The sequence below is a fragment of the Rhyacophila brunnea genome, unplaced genomic scaffold (assembly GCF_057557595.1).
Source record: "Rhyacophila brunnea isolate RB1 unplaced genomic scaffold, BYU_Rbru_1.0 scaffold_2, whole genome shotgun sequence".
Lineage (NCBI taxonomy): Eukaryota > Metazoa > Arthropoda > Insecta > Trichoptera > Rhyacophilidae > Rhyacophila > Rhyacophila brunnea.
The window spans coordinates 46,432,187-46,451,166 of NW_028232859.1; the positions used below are offsets into that span (position 1 = coordinate 46,432,187).

Sequence of the window (18,980 nt, forward strand, 5' to 3'; positions counted from 1 at the left end):
CATAGATTATTTACGTCAAACTGGGACCCAGTGCTGCCATAAACGAGTAAGCTTATTTTATTGCTGAAAAAAAACTAGTAAAAAAATAATAGTAGGTATTTTGGGTAAAATTATATTACCTATAATTTACTATTTAAAATTTTTCACTGACTCTCAATTTAAGACCATTGGTTATTTGAAAGATAAAAAAGTTGCCATGACAGTACTAAAGTAGATGACAAAAATATAATGAATTATATACTTGGCAATAATATTTTTGCTTCTTCGCCTGTCATTGTTCAATTTCATTCATTTCATTAGTCTATGGTTCAATTGTTGTTTATACTTGAAACTTCAAAGTTCTAGGATATTTTTTTATATCTACAGGACAAAATATAGTACAGAAATGTCGGAAGACGAAGATGATGAAATTGACCCCTTCAATCCAGGACAAATGATGAAAATCCGAAATCAAATCGAGAATCAAAAAAAGGGAGGTCATACAAATGGCATGTTCGTGTCCGGTTGGGATGATGCAGATGAAGGAGTCGAAGAAGATAAACATCCCCGCGGTAAGAATGCATTGGAAAGAAAACAAGCCTGATATTCATTCATATTTATGACTTAATCTGATCTGAGAGCGATCTTTTCTTTCCAGAAACACCCGAAAAGGAGATTTTGTGGGCTGCTGAGAATGGAAAATTAGATCTTGTTAAATCTCTTCTACAAATCAATTTGAATCTTGTGAATGTTTTTGATAACGATGGCTATACCCCGCTTCACAGGTGAGATAATTTAATAAAATAAAAAAGTGTGCATGGAGGACACTGGAGAGATATTTCTATTTGGCTTATTGCAATGTGAAAAGTATTTGAATATTGTGATGGACCATCCGTCTAATAACATCCATAATATTGGCTATTAAATCTTGCCTCACATGGATTGAACTCACAATTGCGTCAACCGCAAAATGTCGGCGCTGCTGTTATCATTATGTATAGCTACTACACTCAAAGCAAAAAGCCATGTAAGTGCCCAGAAAAATAGTACATTGGGACTCAATTCAACTGACTGCATCCTGTAAACCAGTGGTGCACAAGCTTTTTGAAAGAAGGGCCAATTTATCCATTTTCTAATTTTTCTCGGGCCCCAAAGGGTAAAAGTGTTTAAAAATAATGGTATATTATACTAGATGAGATATACATTTTATGTTTTATTTAATAGTTACATAATTTTATCAGCAACTTCAATCACTCTCCACTCCGCATTACGTGCGTATTTGCATGAAATAAATTAGTTCAGACACGATTAATTTGTTAGAAAACAATAAAAGTACATAAAGAACTTTATACAAGCACTATACATACGTCATATATATCGTCATTTTTTCGAATTAGTGTTTTCTGCCAGAACAGTGACGATATACAAACAAATGTTTCATAATCGAACTGTATTTTTTCTGTTAGGACAAGCAATTTTTTAATATCGATTCACAAACATCGTGCACTGACAAAATTCCTGGAGAACTAACATAGACTATAAAAATAGACTGCACCTGCACCACAGCTGGTGTGACTCATTAAAAGATGAATTTCGGTCGCAAATCTATACCCGTGAAAATATAATCATATTAAATAATAAAAAATAGCATTAAGTTTTCTATCAGTGACGATTCAGATTATATACCGTTGCTACTGCATAATTTGTTCACATATCAAACACAGATTTTTATCATATTCTATGAAAAATTTGGTGACTAAGTACTTATTATTTTGGACCGCAACAAATGCCATTTCGGGCCGCATTTTTGCACCACTGCTGTAAACCATCTGACTCAAACCTATCTATCTAATTTACACAAGTATGTATCTCAAAAAGTATCTAGAAATCCTTGATAAAATCTTGAACCGAGTGGAGTACAAACCCCCCATCTCTCGTATTCTTCTAACAATTAAGCTACTTGGTATCGATAGCTTAACTATTTGATACAACTCTTACCTGGAATGCGAGAGGAGTGGGTTTAAGCCCCATTTGGTGCAAATAATTTTCAATTTAAACGTACAGTCGAACTCAGTTATTACGATCACGGATATAGCGAGAACTCAGATGTAATGAGGAAATATTCGTTGACATTTTAGTTTATGATTTCATCCATACATTTATTCACTGTTGTAACGAGCCACTTTTCGGATATACCAAGCTAAAATATCATCAAAAATTTTTCTTATCTTTTGTCGACCATTTAAAACATTTTGACCCTAAGCAATAAAATCCGACCGGACAGGATGCCGTCGGAATTGCATTGCGTTTATGACACTAGTTAAGTGTGTAAGTACCTAATTGGTGTTTTCACCGATAATATTGAAAAAGTATCCACGCATATGGTTGAAATACTTAAAAAAAAATCCAAGGTTTGTGAAGTCAGTAGGTACTGAGATCCCCGGGGTTCCAGCGGCTAGCTCGGGTGTCCATCGAACCCCGGATTCACAAAAAAAAGTACGATATATTTGAGGGTGGAATTAAATAAAACCACGTCTGTCTCGTGTATCTTGGTAATCCTTATATTTTACACTTTCTTTACATGTTTAGGTTTTGCAATTAGTTACGCAGGTCCGTATATGTCGGAAAGGGGACGCTTACTAACTTTCTTTTTTTTTTTAAATTTCGCGTACCGACGCCGTCCAGCAAAAACGACTCTCGTGATTGGCCAAATTTTATCGCATGATCTTTGATTCGGCGTATCACGAGCCTGACCCTGGCGCCGGCGCGCGAGGATTTCACGCACAATGCGCGGCAAAATTTATTATATTTAAATACTTATATTTAGTCTTAAAATTATCGCTTTCATCCATCATCATTTATACTTTTTAAATTAAATTAAATTTATCTTAATTACACCTCCGCCCAATATGTGATTTTCACACACCGGACGAAGGCCCTTACTTATAAATAAAAAAATACTTACGTGGTTGAGCAAGGAATCAGATTAGATGTTTTATGAAGCCGTTTCTAGAGGTCAGGGTTACGTTTCGACTTGAGCTACTAAATGATTATTTTACACCGGGAGAAGCCCGCCTGTAACAGGGGTGTATCAGTACCTACTAGCGTTCATTACAATAAACAACTTCTTTTTTAGTTTATGAATGCCATGCTTCGGGGATTTTTACGATGGTTTTCAGATTTTTTATTTTCGACTTTTGTGTTATGTGACCGCTCATTTAAAAATACCTATTCTCTGATATAACGAGTAACGCTTGTAACGAGCAAATTCAGTCGGTCCCATCTTCCTTGTAATAACCAAGTTCGACTGTATTATGTTTCAAAAAAATCTGTGTTTACGAAACTATACAGGTGAGGCAAATTCATGTTTTTTCGCTATTTGTATGTAGTTTTTGAAGACCCTTTTATTTTAGTATATCTAATTCCCAGTTTATGTTTTCTACAATTTACGTTGGAAATATTCAAAATTACGTAATAAAAATACACAGCTATTTTTCGATAACAACTTTACCTAGAGACAATGAATTCCTGAAATGTGTGCATTTTTGTTTATACACCTGTCTGCAGTGCCCAAGACCCAAGGTTGCCCAACGCGGTTGTGTAAGTTTTTTTGTTGTTTTCACCCATTCAAATAATGCCTTAACAAAGAAAAACATTGTCGGTTCAAGATAAAAGGTATATTCTCGAAAAGGTGAAAGAGCACTTTCTTTGTCCCTTCAAAAATTTCAAATCGGGTGTTCACATTAAGATGGGCATTTAGACATGACTGAAATTAATTATAATCAGATTTTGCCTCAGTTAGTTATGTATAAAGGCTATGAATTAAATCAAATGTATTAAAATTAGTTTTTGCTTCTCCTGTATAGAGATGGTGAACTATCTATTGTCGAGTGGTGCCTCCGTATTGACCCATACCCATCAGCATGCGAAAATTTAATGTCTTTTCTTCTTCCAGAGCTTGCTACAATGACCATGTAGACGTGGTGAACTATCTTTTGTCGAGCGGCGCCTCCGTATCGTCCCGTACAAAAATGGGCTGGGAACCATTGCATTCAGCATGTCAATGGAACAATCCCAACTGCATAGCTCGGCTCATAGCTGCTGGAGCGAATGTGAATGCTTTGAGTAACGGGGGTGAGTTAAATATTCATGTCATCGGATCAGAAATTAAATAAAGACTGGTTAATCAACTGCAGGGTAATAGGGTAAGAAAGTCATTATCAATTCTTAGATAGCCTGCATGAGGCCCAAATTATTTTATTTAACGGTAATTACTACATAATGTGGTACATAATAATGACAACTCAATTATAACTATGTATTCTCTGCCCTACATAATACCACCAGATTATAACAATTTGGTTATATGGGAACATATATATGGGGAATCTAGAAACTAGAGGAAAATTTTCTAGTCAATTGGGCAAAATTCTAATTACATATGCCTAAGATTTGTATCTCAATTCAATTAAAGTACATTTGGAATGTATATTTAATACAATTTTATGTATGTAAAAATGATTATTAAAAATCTTCGGAAATTGTAACTATGAATCCTTTTGATTTCTATCTTATCTCTCTTACTATATAGATATGTATGTATAGACAATTACATTGCATCACATAGTGGATATAAAACAAAGTAAAATAAATATCATAATGCTTTTTTTATTGTGTAACAATGTCAATATGAGAATTTAGTATTATAATCTTCATTAAGGATTATTTTGTTTGCAATGGTAAACATGCAAACCAAACATTGATAACTTAAATCTGGTTCAAAGAATTGTCTGCCTCATTTCTCAAGCTCAAATTACATTGGCAGATTGCGTCTGGCCCGATCGTGTGCCACGATTGCCAAAATCTATTATCTATGGTTTTCCGGAATCGTGAACGATCATGAGCAAATTGGAACCAGTCCTATTTCCGTCTGCCACGATTCAAGAAGTTTCAAGCGAAGATTGCCGAGAACGTATGAAAATATCCGAAGCTACTGGCCGTTTGCGAGTCACATTGCCGCAGATGGCCATGTCATTCTGAATTCATCACTTGTAATCATCTCTCTCAATAACAATCCTTCTGTCCGCCTGAGCCAGTTGAAATATAGCCATACTCGCTAAAATCAATCTTAACTGATTCGCTTGGAGATTCACGCTCACCCGGTAGTTATAGTATAAATTAATAATAAGTATACAAAACTTTCTATACGTGAAATGAACGAAACTCGCTACTTGCATAAAATATATTTATAGTTAGTTTTGACAGCTGAGTTTTGACGAAAAATTACGAGAGAAAACTGTTCAGTGTAGCCACCAATCTAACAAAGAAAATAATAGTTTTCGGTCAACCTATATTTTTAATAATAGCAATACTATGTTTATTTTAAATCAATCAAAAGCAAGGATCAACGCGATCAAATCGTTGCGTGTGATTGCTTATAGTGTAAAGACGTTGGTCACGACGGTCAGCGTGGATCATTGGATCTACGCATCTGCCAGTGTAATTAAGCCTTCATTCAATGACATTCGTGCATGGGAAATCGTCATATGTCCTATGTAAACATATGATTATTTATGGATGACATAATACATATGTCACTAGTCTTATCTGGAGACATAATACCTATGTATTATGATGAAAGGTATTGATTCATTTTTTATGTCACAATGCTTACCATGATGCAAACCTATGCTATAATTGTGAAATTATAAAGTCCTTTCATCTCTTGTTCATTACTTTCTTACTAGTGATGAAAAAAATTTTCTTTTGCCCTTGTACATTCCTAAATAAAACAAGCGATTTTTCTTTTTTTACAGATCAGTCACCGCTTCACATAATAACTTCCATCAGTGATTGCAGGAGAATGTTAGAATTGTTACTTCTTCACCCCGATATAAATGCGCATGTAAAAAATAATAGTGGAGATCTTCCAAAGGATTTGGCGAGGAGAAAGGGGGCTTTCGATTACCTTTTTGATATGTCCGATCCCGAGATCAACTTTATTAAATCGCCCAGCTTCACAGAAAATCCGTTTATAGGCGAATAACAAAACTATTTATTTTATGCTTGTGAATCTCTAGGAGTGATCAAATAAATTAATTGATTCGATTGCGCATTTATATAAGTTTACAAATAAAAATATTTTTGATAAGAAGTTAAACTTCCCGTTTTTATTCTCACACTACCCAAATTATTTATTTTTCTACAACAAATTCAATCTACATCATCAGCCGGGGTCAATCCACTGCTGGATGAAGGCCTCCCCTAGCTCCCTCCACTCTTCTCAGTCCCTAGTTCTTCGCTGCCAATGTAACTTTTTTTGTCGATTCAATGTTGTAACACATAACCTACTCAATTATAATTTATTGAACTGCACTGTGATCTTCATACAGAACTTAGAGCTCAGTATTCCATCTTCTTCTGATAATTGTTGCTGTCCCTAATTCATCCATGGATATGACAGGAGAGTTTTTAAATCAAAAATGTTTAGGATTTGTTCATTTTCAAGAGTTTTATCGTCTAGACTTCTGAGGTATAGGTAGGCGATCACAAACTTTAGAAATATGTGCATAAAATAAAAAGGTGTATGTGCCATTTATAAATAAATAAATAAAACCACCATTCCGAATAAAAAAACCTCTGTTAATGCAACCTTCACACTGTGGACGCCCATGTGTTTTGCTTAGAGGAATATAGTACTACTTTTTCAAATTAGAACAATCCACCTGGAATGAATGATTGATTATATAATGATAGAATCTCAGTCATGATTTTATTAGTATATTATTACTTAAAGAAAGTTGTAGATTGTAGAAAAATTTATTTTTATTTGAATTGCATTGGATTAATAAAATAATATAGCACAATACATGCATCTAAAAAAATTCAGTCATTTTATGTAATGAATCATTGATACAAATTAGTGATAAACAATCGAATAGATTTTTATATTACATACATTGCCATTGCTATAAACGGTTGGTGTAATGACAGACTCAATGTTTTTATACTTCAGATTATTGAATAAGAGTGCTAAAAGTTAGAAGTCAATGGTCTTTAATATTGAATGTCTCAATCAAGAGTGTCATCTGTGGCAGGTGCATCCCATACTTTGAATACATCTCCAGATGCACTCAAAAACATGTTTTGTCTGGGATGCCCGCTCAAAGAATGAACAACACTGTTTGTATTACTAGAATGTATGAACTTTGATACGACTTGTCCAGATATAAGATCCCAACACCAAATGTCGCCGCTAGCTGACCCTGAGAATATATGGGAATCTTTAAAATTCACAAAGTTTTCAAGTGAATAGTCTTTGCCTCCATGACCTGTATATCTGCAAAAGAGTAAAACAGAAGAATTAAATTACCTAATGAATGATACGTGTACTGTGATACTACACTCCGCACTCTTATGTAACTGCCGTGAGAATATTGGCATTGTGATCAAGCTCAACGTTGCTACAGTAAGGAGATGCGCACCGCAGGTCTGACACAGACCAATATAAATATCACAAACTTGTGATGACAGTGAAGTAAGTAAGTAATGCATACTATTATGTAAGGTTGTTATTATAATTAATTTGATTATGGATACGTACTATTATACTCGCAGATACAACGTCAATACACGTCTTTTACTCTGGTGTCAAAATATGTGTGGCACAACAGAAATCAAATTTTGTATTGAAGCAGTATGCACCCTATCTACTACGTCGCAATGCAAACACAATTATTCTATTAAATAATGCCCATTAAGAAACAGGTGTTTAAAAATATAACGGTCTGCTTAAAAACTAATAATAAAGAAAAGCTAATGTAATAAGAAGTGACATTATGCGACCTGGAATACGCCGATGACGCTGTCCTATTCGACAACTCAATCCAGGGCATTCAAGGGACAATCGACAGGTTGCATGACAACTCGTCTCGCGCTGGTTTGAAAATCAACGCGAAGAAAACCGCGGACGGTGCTGCTTTACAGTAGTGAATCATGGCACCTTACAAATGCTCAGAGCAAAAAGATAAGACAGCTCACCAAGCAGCCTCTCATCACGCTGAGAGTGAAGAGGTGATGTTGGATTTGGCTCGGCCACGTGCTGCGGATGCCAGAAGAGAATTTCAACCTAGCTTGCCTGTTCTTCAAGCCAACCGGATTCTGGTGTCCTAGAAGGCCTCTAAACACTATCAATACGGCACCAGTGTATACGGCGGAGCTACGGGATGCTGGTTTGACATGGAACGATGCAAAAAGATTGGCGAGCGACAGGGATTCTTGGAGGCGCCTCGTGGTGTCCATAATATGCTCTAACTAAGGGGCGAATATGGGCGAAGAATAAGAAATACATAATATGAATACGTGTAGTAATTAAGGCGCTAAGTACCAAAAAAATAAAAACTGATTTTCTAGAAAAATGTTCTACATACCAACGCCAATAACTTTAACTATAGTCTAATGGTACGTTTATATCTGACACTTATACCGTTATACTTATTTTATGTGTCGGACATAAAATTTCATTTACTGTTTACACCTGCATGGATCTGACATAAAATTCTGGTATACTTCTCGTTGAAATAAAGTCTCGACACTTTATTCAATGGCAACATTGGAATAAATATATGCGGTGTTTACATATGATATTGTAATTTATTCGGACACTTATTTTGTATACTTCTCAAAAACGTTATGTCAGTTGTCAATATGGGAATGTTAAAAAAGAAAGCAGCGAGTGTTATTATTTTAAGTCTTTTGGCAACAAAAAGGAGGAAAAAATGGTGTAAATGGGTGCGGGAATGGATTCAGCGACGAGAAGAACTAGGTGCCTTCCGTTTAATGTCAGAGTTTAAAATCGAAGATCCAACTCAATTTGTGAACTTTAGTTTGCAAGATTGGACCTTTTGCCAAAAAACAAGACACACAATTCAGAAATGCGTAGAAGAACGATTAACAGTAACATTGCGATATCTAGCACTTGATCGTCATTGCATATTCAATATAATATTATCGTACCTAATACGAGTGCAGGTGTGGGCCAAAATGAATTAGGTAATACCATTTGAAGCGCATTTTTTCTTCACAGAGTGCATCAGAATTAATCGTATGTGCCGAGAACAAGCGATATTTTATTTTAGAACAAAATCCATAGAACACGGCACATCCGATTTATTTCTCATTGTCTATGATTTTTGACAGATCGCTACAGTACATTTATTAACGTAAACGTTGGGCATACATTCATGGTGTACCTATGATTATTGATTGTCCGTTGTTTTAGAAATATACATATGCAATTCACTAGGTACCTGTCAAACTATGAATATTGTGTCAGGTACTTGACATAAAAGTAGACGGTGGTCCAACTTCGGTGATATATCGCTCCAAGTTCGAACTTGTCGAATACGCGGTGTTTACATTTGCGTATATAAGTAGATTGAATAAGTAGTAGGTGAGAGTCGACACACGCAAAATAAGTGGCAGATACAAATATACTTACTGTTTACACTTAAGTGAATATGGTGTCATACATAAATATGACGATATTAGTGTCAAATGTAAACGTACCATAAGTGCCTCAAGCAAATCAAAAAAATACAGCAAAATAATTAAACCTGTCGACGTTGTAAGTCCGTTGGCGTGTTTTATATATAATGATGTAAGTAGCACTGCAGTGGTCAACGGCATTCAATATAAAATAGCTGACGATGGTGTGTTGACACTTGCGAGTTCTTAATACCTAAAATTATAGAAGCTGCCGTGATTGTTTCACACTGTAAAACTACATTTTTCAAAAGGTCTGCTTCATGAAATTTTACTGCAATGACTCGGTATTTTGTAACTACAGGCAATACTACTTTTTGGTACTTAGAGCCTTATTTAATACACGTATTCATATTATGTAGGTACTTACGTTGATAACAATTCACATGTATTTTTATCCATTAATTTAACTGTGTCGTCTGAACAAGAAACCACTGTACATTGTCCGTCGTGAGTCAATGAAGCATATGTAATGGAACCTGAAAATATCCAAAAATATTTCTATTTATTGATGAATTATAAAATGTACAACAGGATTCCCCGGTTTCGATGTGTAAGTAGCACGCAATGTGATGACATAAGTTTATTTTTCAACTACTTGTCACATTTGCACAATACACTCGCACTATAAAGTACCATAATTAACGGTGTCTGTTATTAAAATAATGAATCTAGCCGAATCAACTGTTGGTGATAGTAAATTATTAGGTACTGTTCGGTTAAAGCGGATACAGCGGAAAACGCATTTTGAAAATAGCCGATAAACTGGATTATTTGTTAGTTTGGGTTAGTTTAGGTTAGGTTTGGTTAGGTTAACCTATAAAAATCTCCTAAAAGATGCTTCTGCAATCAGTGGCGGCCGGTGATCATAAAATTAGGGAGTGCATGCAAAGACATGCATTTTCGTTTTTGTGGTATTGAAAAAAATCGGCAATAGCCTTCAGAGTGGAGATAGGCTTATGCTTAAATATATAATACATCTTGGGGGGGGGGGGTTGAAAAACGAAACGACGCTCACATTCACCGACAGCATTTATTTATTGTCAAAGTTATAAAGTCCAAGCTTCTGGATATGATAGGTATGATGCAAAAGGCATACAAACTCTTTTCGATTTTTATTGTAATACATTTCATATGTGCCAACGTAGTTTCCACGTTTGACACTCCTAACTTCCATAAATTATAACTGATGCAAGTATTTTAGACAATATGTCATTGGTACAAAGCCGTAAACTCCTCATTTGTGTAGCTCCGATAGGTAGTACGCGGGTTATGGTCGGTTGAAGTTCACATACTGACGCAATTCGGGCATATCTTATACTCCCCTTTCGGTTATTTGCATCCCACATTCTCCGCATATACCTACGCGCTGTATCATTTTGATAAATACTATGGATCGGTGATTTTTCAACGGGATATAGTTACTATCTGTTAAAAAATTGCTAATACTTTGTACAACTCAACTCCAGAATTGCACTCCAAATGGGACTGATTTGAAAGACGTATTCAAAATGAAAAATACTTCGGTAACACGAATATTGTATTTGATAGAATAATTTATATTTCTTTTCTTCAATAATTGACATTGGAAAATTGCATTGTTCATCTTCTTAAAAAATATTTTATCCTCTTTTAGATTCAAAATAACGCTCATACTCCACATACACTATTGAAATACCTAATATTGTAGAAATTGTTACAATGTAACGCTTTTGTTAAATAACTACTTCTCTTAGAGTAGTATAAGTAGGTACGTAAAAAATTGTAGTATGTATATTATATTATGTAAAGGTTATTAATAGTTTATCAATTACTTACTTACAAGTTTACTTTGCTCTAGGCATAATAAAATTATTTAATTTTTAAAGGTAAAATAATTATAAAATTGGTATTTGTATGTTGAGATTGCTACACCTAACTTAATGAACACAATATCACTCTAATCGATATTTTGATCGATTCAATATTATATGGCAAACAACGTAGCATTTACCTCATAACGTACGAAATAATAATATAATAATTTGAAATATTACGCGGGAATCTTGTACCGACTTCAAAAGCGTTTGTGAGTTGTTATTATTCGCGCCAGTCAAACACAGCATTGTCGTGAAATGTCGTCTGCGCTCGTAAGCTCAGATTGGGAGGCACAGTGTCCCAAGTGAGGTAAATATTGCACGTTCGGAAATAAAAAAAGATCACAACTGAGCCCACATTATCGGCAGCGTGAAAAAAAAATCATCGCCAGGCGGTTCGATTTCTCTCCTGCACAATTAATACTACGAAGGACGTATCTACGCATACATGCAGGCCGCCAGAAATTACGCGCATTTTATGCGTGCAGACGGGCGACAAATTAAAGATATTTTACAATACATAATTAATTCATACAATATGTAGGTATTTGAATACGTACTTATTATTACATAGTTACGTAATAATTTGGGAGATCAGTGCACCTTTGCTCCTATACAAGAGCCGTCCCTGTCTGCAATATCTTTCTCTTTAAATAGAAAAGAGAAAAAGACCACAGATCAAAAATACAAATCTAAAAATATATAAAAATATGGTTGTAACAGTACCACTGAAATATTACTTAATGACAGTCCGACCATAAAATGCAAGAAATACAAAACCGGCTGAGTGTCGTGTGACGAGTGAGTGAGATGAACTTTAATGCATATTATGTTACAGAAGTAATTTCACCACACTCAAGATTGAAACCTTTATACAGTCTCACCCAGGAAGTAATGCACTTCTCGTTATTTTTGTGTTCCCTGGGATGTTCCATGGCTTACATCATTTTTGAATCTACACACACTTACCTCCAACAAAATTCGAAGTGACTTGGCCTACGCGAAGATCATATATTCGAACGTGACAATCGATTGAGCTGGTCAATATTTCATGATCGGTGACTTGAACGGATGAGATACAATCTTTGGCTTCTCGTAAAACCTGAAATTGATTTAAAATTTTTAATTTGCCAAAACTGACAAGTATATTATATGAATTTCATATTATTGTTGTGGGCATTTTCATAAGAGTACCTGAATTGGATCATTTTTTCGTGACCGCAAATCCCAACACATTACTGTATTGTCATGTGAACCAGATATAGCAACTGTGGATTCTTCATTTAACCTGTTGAAAAAAAAAAATTATCAAAATGGTAGCAGGCATTGAAAATTATTCGATTGTGTATTGAATAATGACAGCTTATTTTGGACATTTGGTTATAATTTTGCGTATGACTTTGTATCATTATTTATAAATAATATAAAACTTGTGTAACAAATTTTGTAACACTAATGCAAAGCGCTTTTATCTCAGTACAGCCAGTGATGTCCCGTGGGGGTAGGCAGATTGAGTGTCGCTTAGGGGCGGCAGTTACCCGAAGGGCGGCAAATCGAGGAGAATTATTAGGTATATATAGAAATAGCTACCTTAACTTAGTTATAACAGAAATATCTTTCCTCAGCAAAAAATGGTTGGAAACAAAGTGTATTCATAATTACTAAAAAGGTTTAATAGGACTGTAATTTTTTGTCGGGTTCGCGATGTCTAGTTTACTTCCGTTGTCTTTGGACGTCACGTCCTTGCGCACATGTGCAGATTTGCGAATTACATTTGAACTACATACTTACATACCCTAATTTAAAAAAAAATCCAAATATTTTTGCCAGTCACTTGTGAGCTTTGGAAGTTGTCACGTGTATTTTAAAATGTATCTGAAAATGTGGACTCGCAATATTTTTTGTCGTAGAGAAGTAGAGATGGTATTTAAATTAGATTTAGTGGTATAGGTCTTGTTAGTAATGTATCCATACAACACATTTCTTAGATATTGGTGTCATGAGAGGATGATAAAAAATACGGTAGGTATAAAAAAAATGGGGCGGCATTTTGGCACTGCATAAGGGCGGCATTTTATCTTGGGACGTCACTGAGTACAGCCCTGGCAAATAAATCTCATGACACATTTTTTTACCAACTTAATGTCTTTGTACTCAGTCTCTATAAAACACAGTTTTATTCAATGTGTTGGGCAATGTCATACTTGAATAACACACTATTTTGATATATGAATGATAGGTTACTGATATACCCAGCATAATAGGTAATTTTAGAATTCTGTGCATTTAATTGGTTAAGCATTAACGGTACACCTACAAAGAAATAATAGCAAAACTGAAACTCACTTTATACATGAAACAGTGCTTGCATGTCCTCTCAAACGGCGCAATGGCTGTCCTGTGCTCACGTCCCACAAAATAACTGATTTATCGCTACTGCATGAAACAATATGAGTGCTGTCACACGAGCCTGCTGCATCCAGGACTTCGTTCCCGTGGCCACCATATACTTTCAACATTAAACATCTTTGAGGATTCCATAATTTGATTTTTTTATCTGCACCGCAAGTCAAGCAATACGATCCATCAACTGGAAAAATAAGTCGTGTTTAAGTGTTAAGAAATATCATAGTTGGCAATATATACCAGTAGCGTGCGGTTTATAAATGGGAATAATAATAGCCATCAATAGACTGAAACCGCATACGAGTTTGAATCATGTGCCGAACTAAACTTATGATTTCTGTTTATGGAAATATAATATAAGTATATATTTTCATGGACAGAAGTCATAAGTTTAGTATTGCATATGGTTTCAGTCTATGGGTGGTTAAACGTTGACAAGAATACAACTGAAATGAAAGAATGAATCACTCATGAAAACCGCAGAATCAAGGGACAGCCGATGCACATGAATTCAAGAAGCAGCTGCCAGTATACATTGCGTATATAGACGCAGTACACTGACCGTGTTTATCAATTAGTTGCGTGAGTACTAGTGACCACTAACAAACAGTACAATAAGTTTTGGTTTGACTATGGGAGTTATAAATCAATATGTAGTTGACTAAACCCATTATACAGGTTGAGATTGATTATAAAATGCGTAAATTCATAAATAATGCTTTACTTTCATAACATATAACAGATGAATGTCGATATAAAATAATTTTATAGGTTAAATGATAAATAAGATGAATTTTTAAAAAGAATATAAAATTCACCATTAAATCTGACTGCTCTTATAGCACCCTGTTTAGTATCTATTGTTTTGGTGCAGACCAAATCCATATTTTAAAAACATGGATGTTAAGTTAATACATAGTATTATGTTATTTTTAAAACAAAACTTCTTTTAGTTTGACATTAGTCTATGAGTTTGACAGTTCAGTTGACATTAACGTTTTGTATTGCTATCGGTAAACAGTATATTAGTCTATGAATTAAACCATAGATAATATATGTAAAAATTCGATAATCTAAATTTAAAAAAAACCTTCAATTCAATCCTAATTAGAATTTCATTTTGATTTAGTTAAATATTCTAACATTTTCGAGGATAATTTGATCCATTCGTGGTATGTAAAAATCTTGAAAATACCTATGCAAACGACGTGTAACTGGATAGGTAGGTAGGTAGGTACTCTTGTCAACCATGACTTACTATGACAGGAATGGCGAACCTTTTTACGAACGCGTGCTAAAATTTTCCAAATATTATTTTTTGACTGTCTGAGGTACCGAGGAGTTTTTCGAGTAGATCGAACAGGAAAAAAAAGTCATTAGAATTCTATTAAAAAAGTTCAAAATTATAAGCAATTGAGTTCTTGATTATATTATAACACCTACATAGTTTGGTTCTTTACGAACAAATTGAGGCCAAAATTTCTCGGTTCAGATGAGGCATCCTCTCGCTAGTGGTCTCAAGCGGTTTGCGACACGGCTTACCCCGCCGCCTAATGAGGTCAGTGCTATATCATTATGTGTGATGCATAAAATATAATGCAATTTAAATTAATGGTAATGCTTATTCTTCAATAGTATCTGCTGCCTGTTATTTTTTATACAATGCGATCTGTCATTTATGCACGAATTTCGTCGTTTCCGTTTGCGCATCGATTGATAAATATTATTGGTAAAAATGTTATTAAAAACCGAAGAAAATACGCATTTTTAATATAAATATAATAATATAGTTAGGCATTTTTAAAACTTTTTGTAAAAAAAAAATATATTTTAAATTATTAAAGTATCAATTTTTTTCTCTTCAACAAAACATTTGCGTGCCATGCAAAATCATCTCGCGTGCCACTAGTGGCACGCGTGCCATAGGTTCGCCATCCCTGTACTATAATAATGATGTAAGGAAAATAAAAAGGCACCAAAATTGTAATATGCCAGAATCACCAATAATTTTTTATATTTTTTCTTACTAAACAGATTTTCATCAGTGACAGTAAAATTATTTCTTTATAATAAGGGTATGTTTCCAAACTGTGTTAATTAAATACCTAGTATATACGACATGTCTCACCCCCCTCATTCATACATAAAAACTTAAATCTACCTACATTGCAATAACTCCCATTCATCTGTTGAAATATTGTACGAAATAGTGTATTCTGTATATAATGTATGTATTAAAATAACATTATAAACATTGGATAGGCTATTTTACTGGCTCTACAATCTAATTTCGATCACGGCTACCTCCCGAAGGTTTATCATATTTTTTTATGAAAAATGAACAATAGCCATTTTCTCAACACATTATGTCCACGCTCTGAATCCAAGCATACATGTGAATTCGCCAGACGCGAGATTCGAACCAGTGGCCCCTAGCTTTGAAGTAGATACCCCACCACATACCCCACCCCGGGCACTCAAGGATGTGTATGTTAAAAATAAAACTAAGATTACATTTCAAAAACAATTTAATGGATATTCATAGAATACATACACATCTCTATTCTTCATCTTGGTTAATTATTAAGTAAATCTAGGACAGGACTAATTAATAAAATGTACATTATTATCTTCTGGCTGGTGAATATACAACGTTCAGAAGTCTGCAATCGGCTTCTAATAGAGTTAAATCAGAATCTGAACCCAAGAATCTGGATGACAATTCTAAATCATTGATCATTATGCGTACTTTAGCGCGGCGCACATATTCTTCTCCGCTTTTAGATGGTCTTTTGCAAACGCAGTTGAACTTCCATCCAAAATCAATGTAAAGGTCATCTTCAACCACTTGGACAATTTCTCCTATTACGATTTTACCTTCAGGATCGCCAAGCTAAAAGTAATAAATAAAAATATGAAATAAATCACTAAAATTAATGTAGTTTGCGTCTACAATAGTACACCTCATACATACAATTTTACTTGGTTGCATGCGCTGACATTTTCTATACAAAAAAATACTCCATAATACTGTGATATTGAGATTCTCTATTGCTTACACTTAAATTAGTAACACCAAACCGATATTACTGATACTACACGTCACATTCATGAGATGATTTTAAAGTTGACACCATGAATAATCAATAATACACAGACTGTTTCAAAAAACACTTCTGTAAAATATTTCAAATGTGAGTTAGAATAAGTTCTGCATTCAGCTGACGATGTGAGACTGCTGTTTATTGGTAAATAGAGTAGTTATCTCACTCTTTATCTCTGCACTGCATAGACCAGTTTGTTTAAAATAAAATTTAAATTCTGTCCAATTCAAAGTCTTAATATAAACACACATGCATTAAAAACAATTCCCATGGATAGATTTTTTAAGCCGGTCGTAGATGCGTTTCATAATATCGCACTTCAGAATTTTGAGGTTATCTTAAATAAAGGCACTAATATTATGATCGTATCAACCCACATCGATGAATTTGGAAGAGCGCAGGAGTGAAGCAAAATTTCGGGTTTCGGGTGCTTCTATTTTGATTGTGAGGTCATCGGCATGTTTTTGAAATGCTTTAGCGAATCCTCCAACTTTCTTTATGCTCGAGTCTCCATCCGAAGGGATTTCTGTCTGTTCTGTCGAAAACTTGCAGCCATTTATGTTTTTAATGCCGTTTAACAACATCTTGTTACTATTAATAATTGTGTTGATATATTTATTATTCAGAGTTCGCAACATCGTAACTTAGGAAATTATTATGATTTGAAATTCACTTTCGCAGACATAAATTTTCTTTCTCACTTGTCAAAATATAATGTGGCCAGTATTTTGAATAGATTTTCCCTACTTGAATACTACAGAATACCATTTGTTGTACCCAGAGTCTTGATTGTACCATACTTAATATTGTAATAAAATTTAATCCAAGTTATTATCACCGCTCCTAAAGTAGCGTAGTTAGTAAAGCGCTTTCCCAAAAGCCATGAGTGGGTATTCAATTCCGCGTCTGTCAAACATATTTCAATTCAACATACCTATGTCAAAAAATATTTTTCTTTGTCAAAATCTTAAAATTTACGTTAGCTCAGGGAACATAAAAATAAGGGTAGTAGTTTCAGAGTGAAGTTGTATCTAGGTATACCAGTGGCGCACTCAGGATTTAATATTGAGGGGGGGGGGGCAAGGAGGAGAATATAAATTGGTCCCATAGGCTTTTTTTCTTCGTCATATAATTATTTTTACATATTTTCATAATACACGGCGGTATATTTTTACAATTTCTCCTAGTTTTTATTAAATTGGAGGCATAGTGGCGGTAACCGTTAAGCGTGTCATCAGCGACTGGCGGATTGGAAGTGAATAACAGCGACCATGCTGGACATGTGCGCCTAGTATGCTAAAACATTACTCAAATAATCGTCGCTATAGATTTGTTTCCTGAATATCCATTTTTGTCGAAATCGACATTTTAATGCAGTTCAATTTCTTTTATCGAACTCTACCGAAATCATTTATAAAAACAATATATTTTTATCTAGGAACAGAGATATTTTTTTAAAAAACCCGAATACGCCATGTTAAGTTACAATTATTCCGTGGTGTTCTCCCGAATGTCCAACTATTCGTACCTGAATATCCAAGTTAATTTCGGTCGAAATAGAACTCTGTTATATGAATTCTACAGTGTGACCCGGCAACTACAATGACGTAAAAATTAATTATTATTTCAAATTATTAAATCAAACATTGTTTGTCTTTATTTTACTTTTAATCTAGGTATTTCTATAAAAATAAAGGCGATGCTATTATTTATTTTTGAATGTGCTGATAGTTAATTTAATTTAATATGTATGTTAGTAACTATTTATTTGGTGAATATTATATACTTAGGATATTCGTACCTTAATATTAGCAGCCAATGGTAATTAATTTATACATGCTATTATTTTGTGTTGTTATTCCTTACAATAGTAAATATATTATAATAAGGTTTGTAATAAGTTTAATTGTTAATTATAGAAATATATAGATATAATAATATATACATAGATTTTTTTTTTGGAAAAAGTATTAATATAAACTTGTTAGCAAGTACGAGTTAGTACCATCATAAAATATTGGAGAAATCTGTGACGTCGGTTAGTAATTGAAGTAGTAGATACCTAGTTTTATTTAATAAACAAAAACCGATC

General features: G+C 34.2%; 3 protein-coding genes across 3 annotated transcripts; 1 reads left to right on the forward strand and 2 right to left on the reverse strand.

The window, feature by feature from the left end:
• Positions 1–295: 295 nt before the first annotated feature.
• Positions 296–6,139, forward strand: LOC147072409 (ankyrin repeat domain-containing protein 49-like). Its single transcript, XM_085946289.1, has 4 exons — positions 296–551; positions 638–764; positions 3,935–4,113; positions 5,796–6,139. The coding sequence occupies exons 1-4, from the start codon at positions 386–388 to the stop codon at positions 6,023–6,025; spliced, it is 702 nt and encodes a 233-aa protein (XP_085802415.1). The 5' UTR covers positions 296–385; the 3' UTR covers positions 6,026–6,139.
• A 123-nt stretch (positions 6,140–6,262) lies between these two features.
• Positions 6,263–14,777, reverse strand: LOC147072410 (WD repeat domain-containing protein 83-like). The gene is made up of 6 exons (XM_085946288.1): positions 14,603–14,777; positions 13,725–13,968; positions 12,573–12,666; positions 12,348–12,480; positions 9,893–10,001; positions 6,263–7,318 (listed from the first exon to the last, which is right to left on the reverse strand). The coding sequence occupies exons 1-6, from the start codon at positions 14,667–14,669 to the stop codon at positions 7,051–7,053; spliced, it is 915 nt and encodes a 304-aa protein (XP_085802414.1). The 5' UTR covers positions 14,670–14,777; the 3' UTR covers positions 6,263–7,050.
• Positions 14,778–16,294: 1,517 nt separating this feature from the next.
• On the reverse strand, positions 16,295–17,587 carry mRpS28 (mitochondrial ribosomal protein S28). The gene is made up of 2 exons (XM_085946290.1): positions 17,266–17,587; positions 16,295–16,677 (listed from the first exon to the last, which is right to left on the reverse strand). The coding sequence occupies exons 1-2, from the start codon at positions 17,524–17,526 to the stop codon at positions 16,411–16,413; spliced, it is 528 nt and encodes a 175-aa protein (XP_085802416.1). The 5' UTR covers positions 17,527–17,587; the 3' UTR covers positions 16,295–16,410.
• Between the last annotated feature and the right edge of the window lie 1,393 nt (positions 17,588–18,980).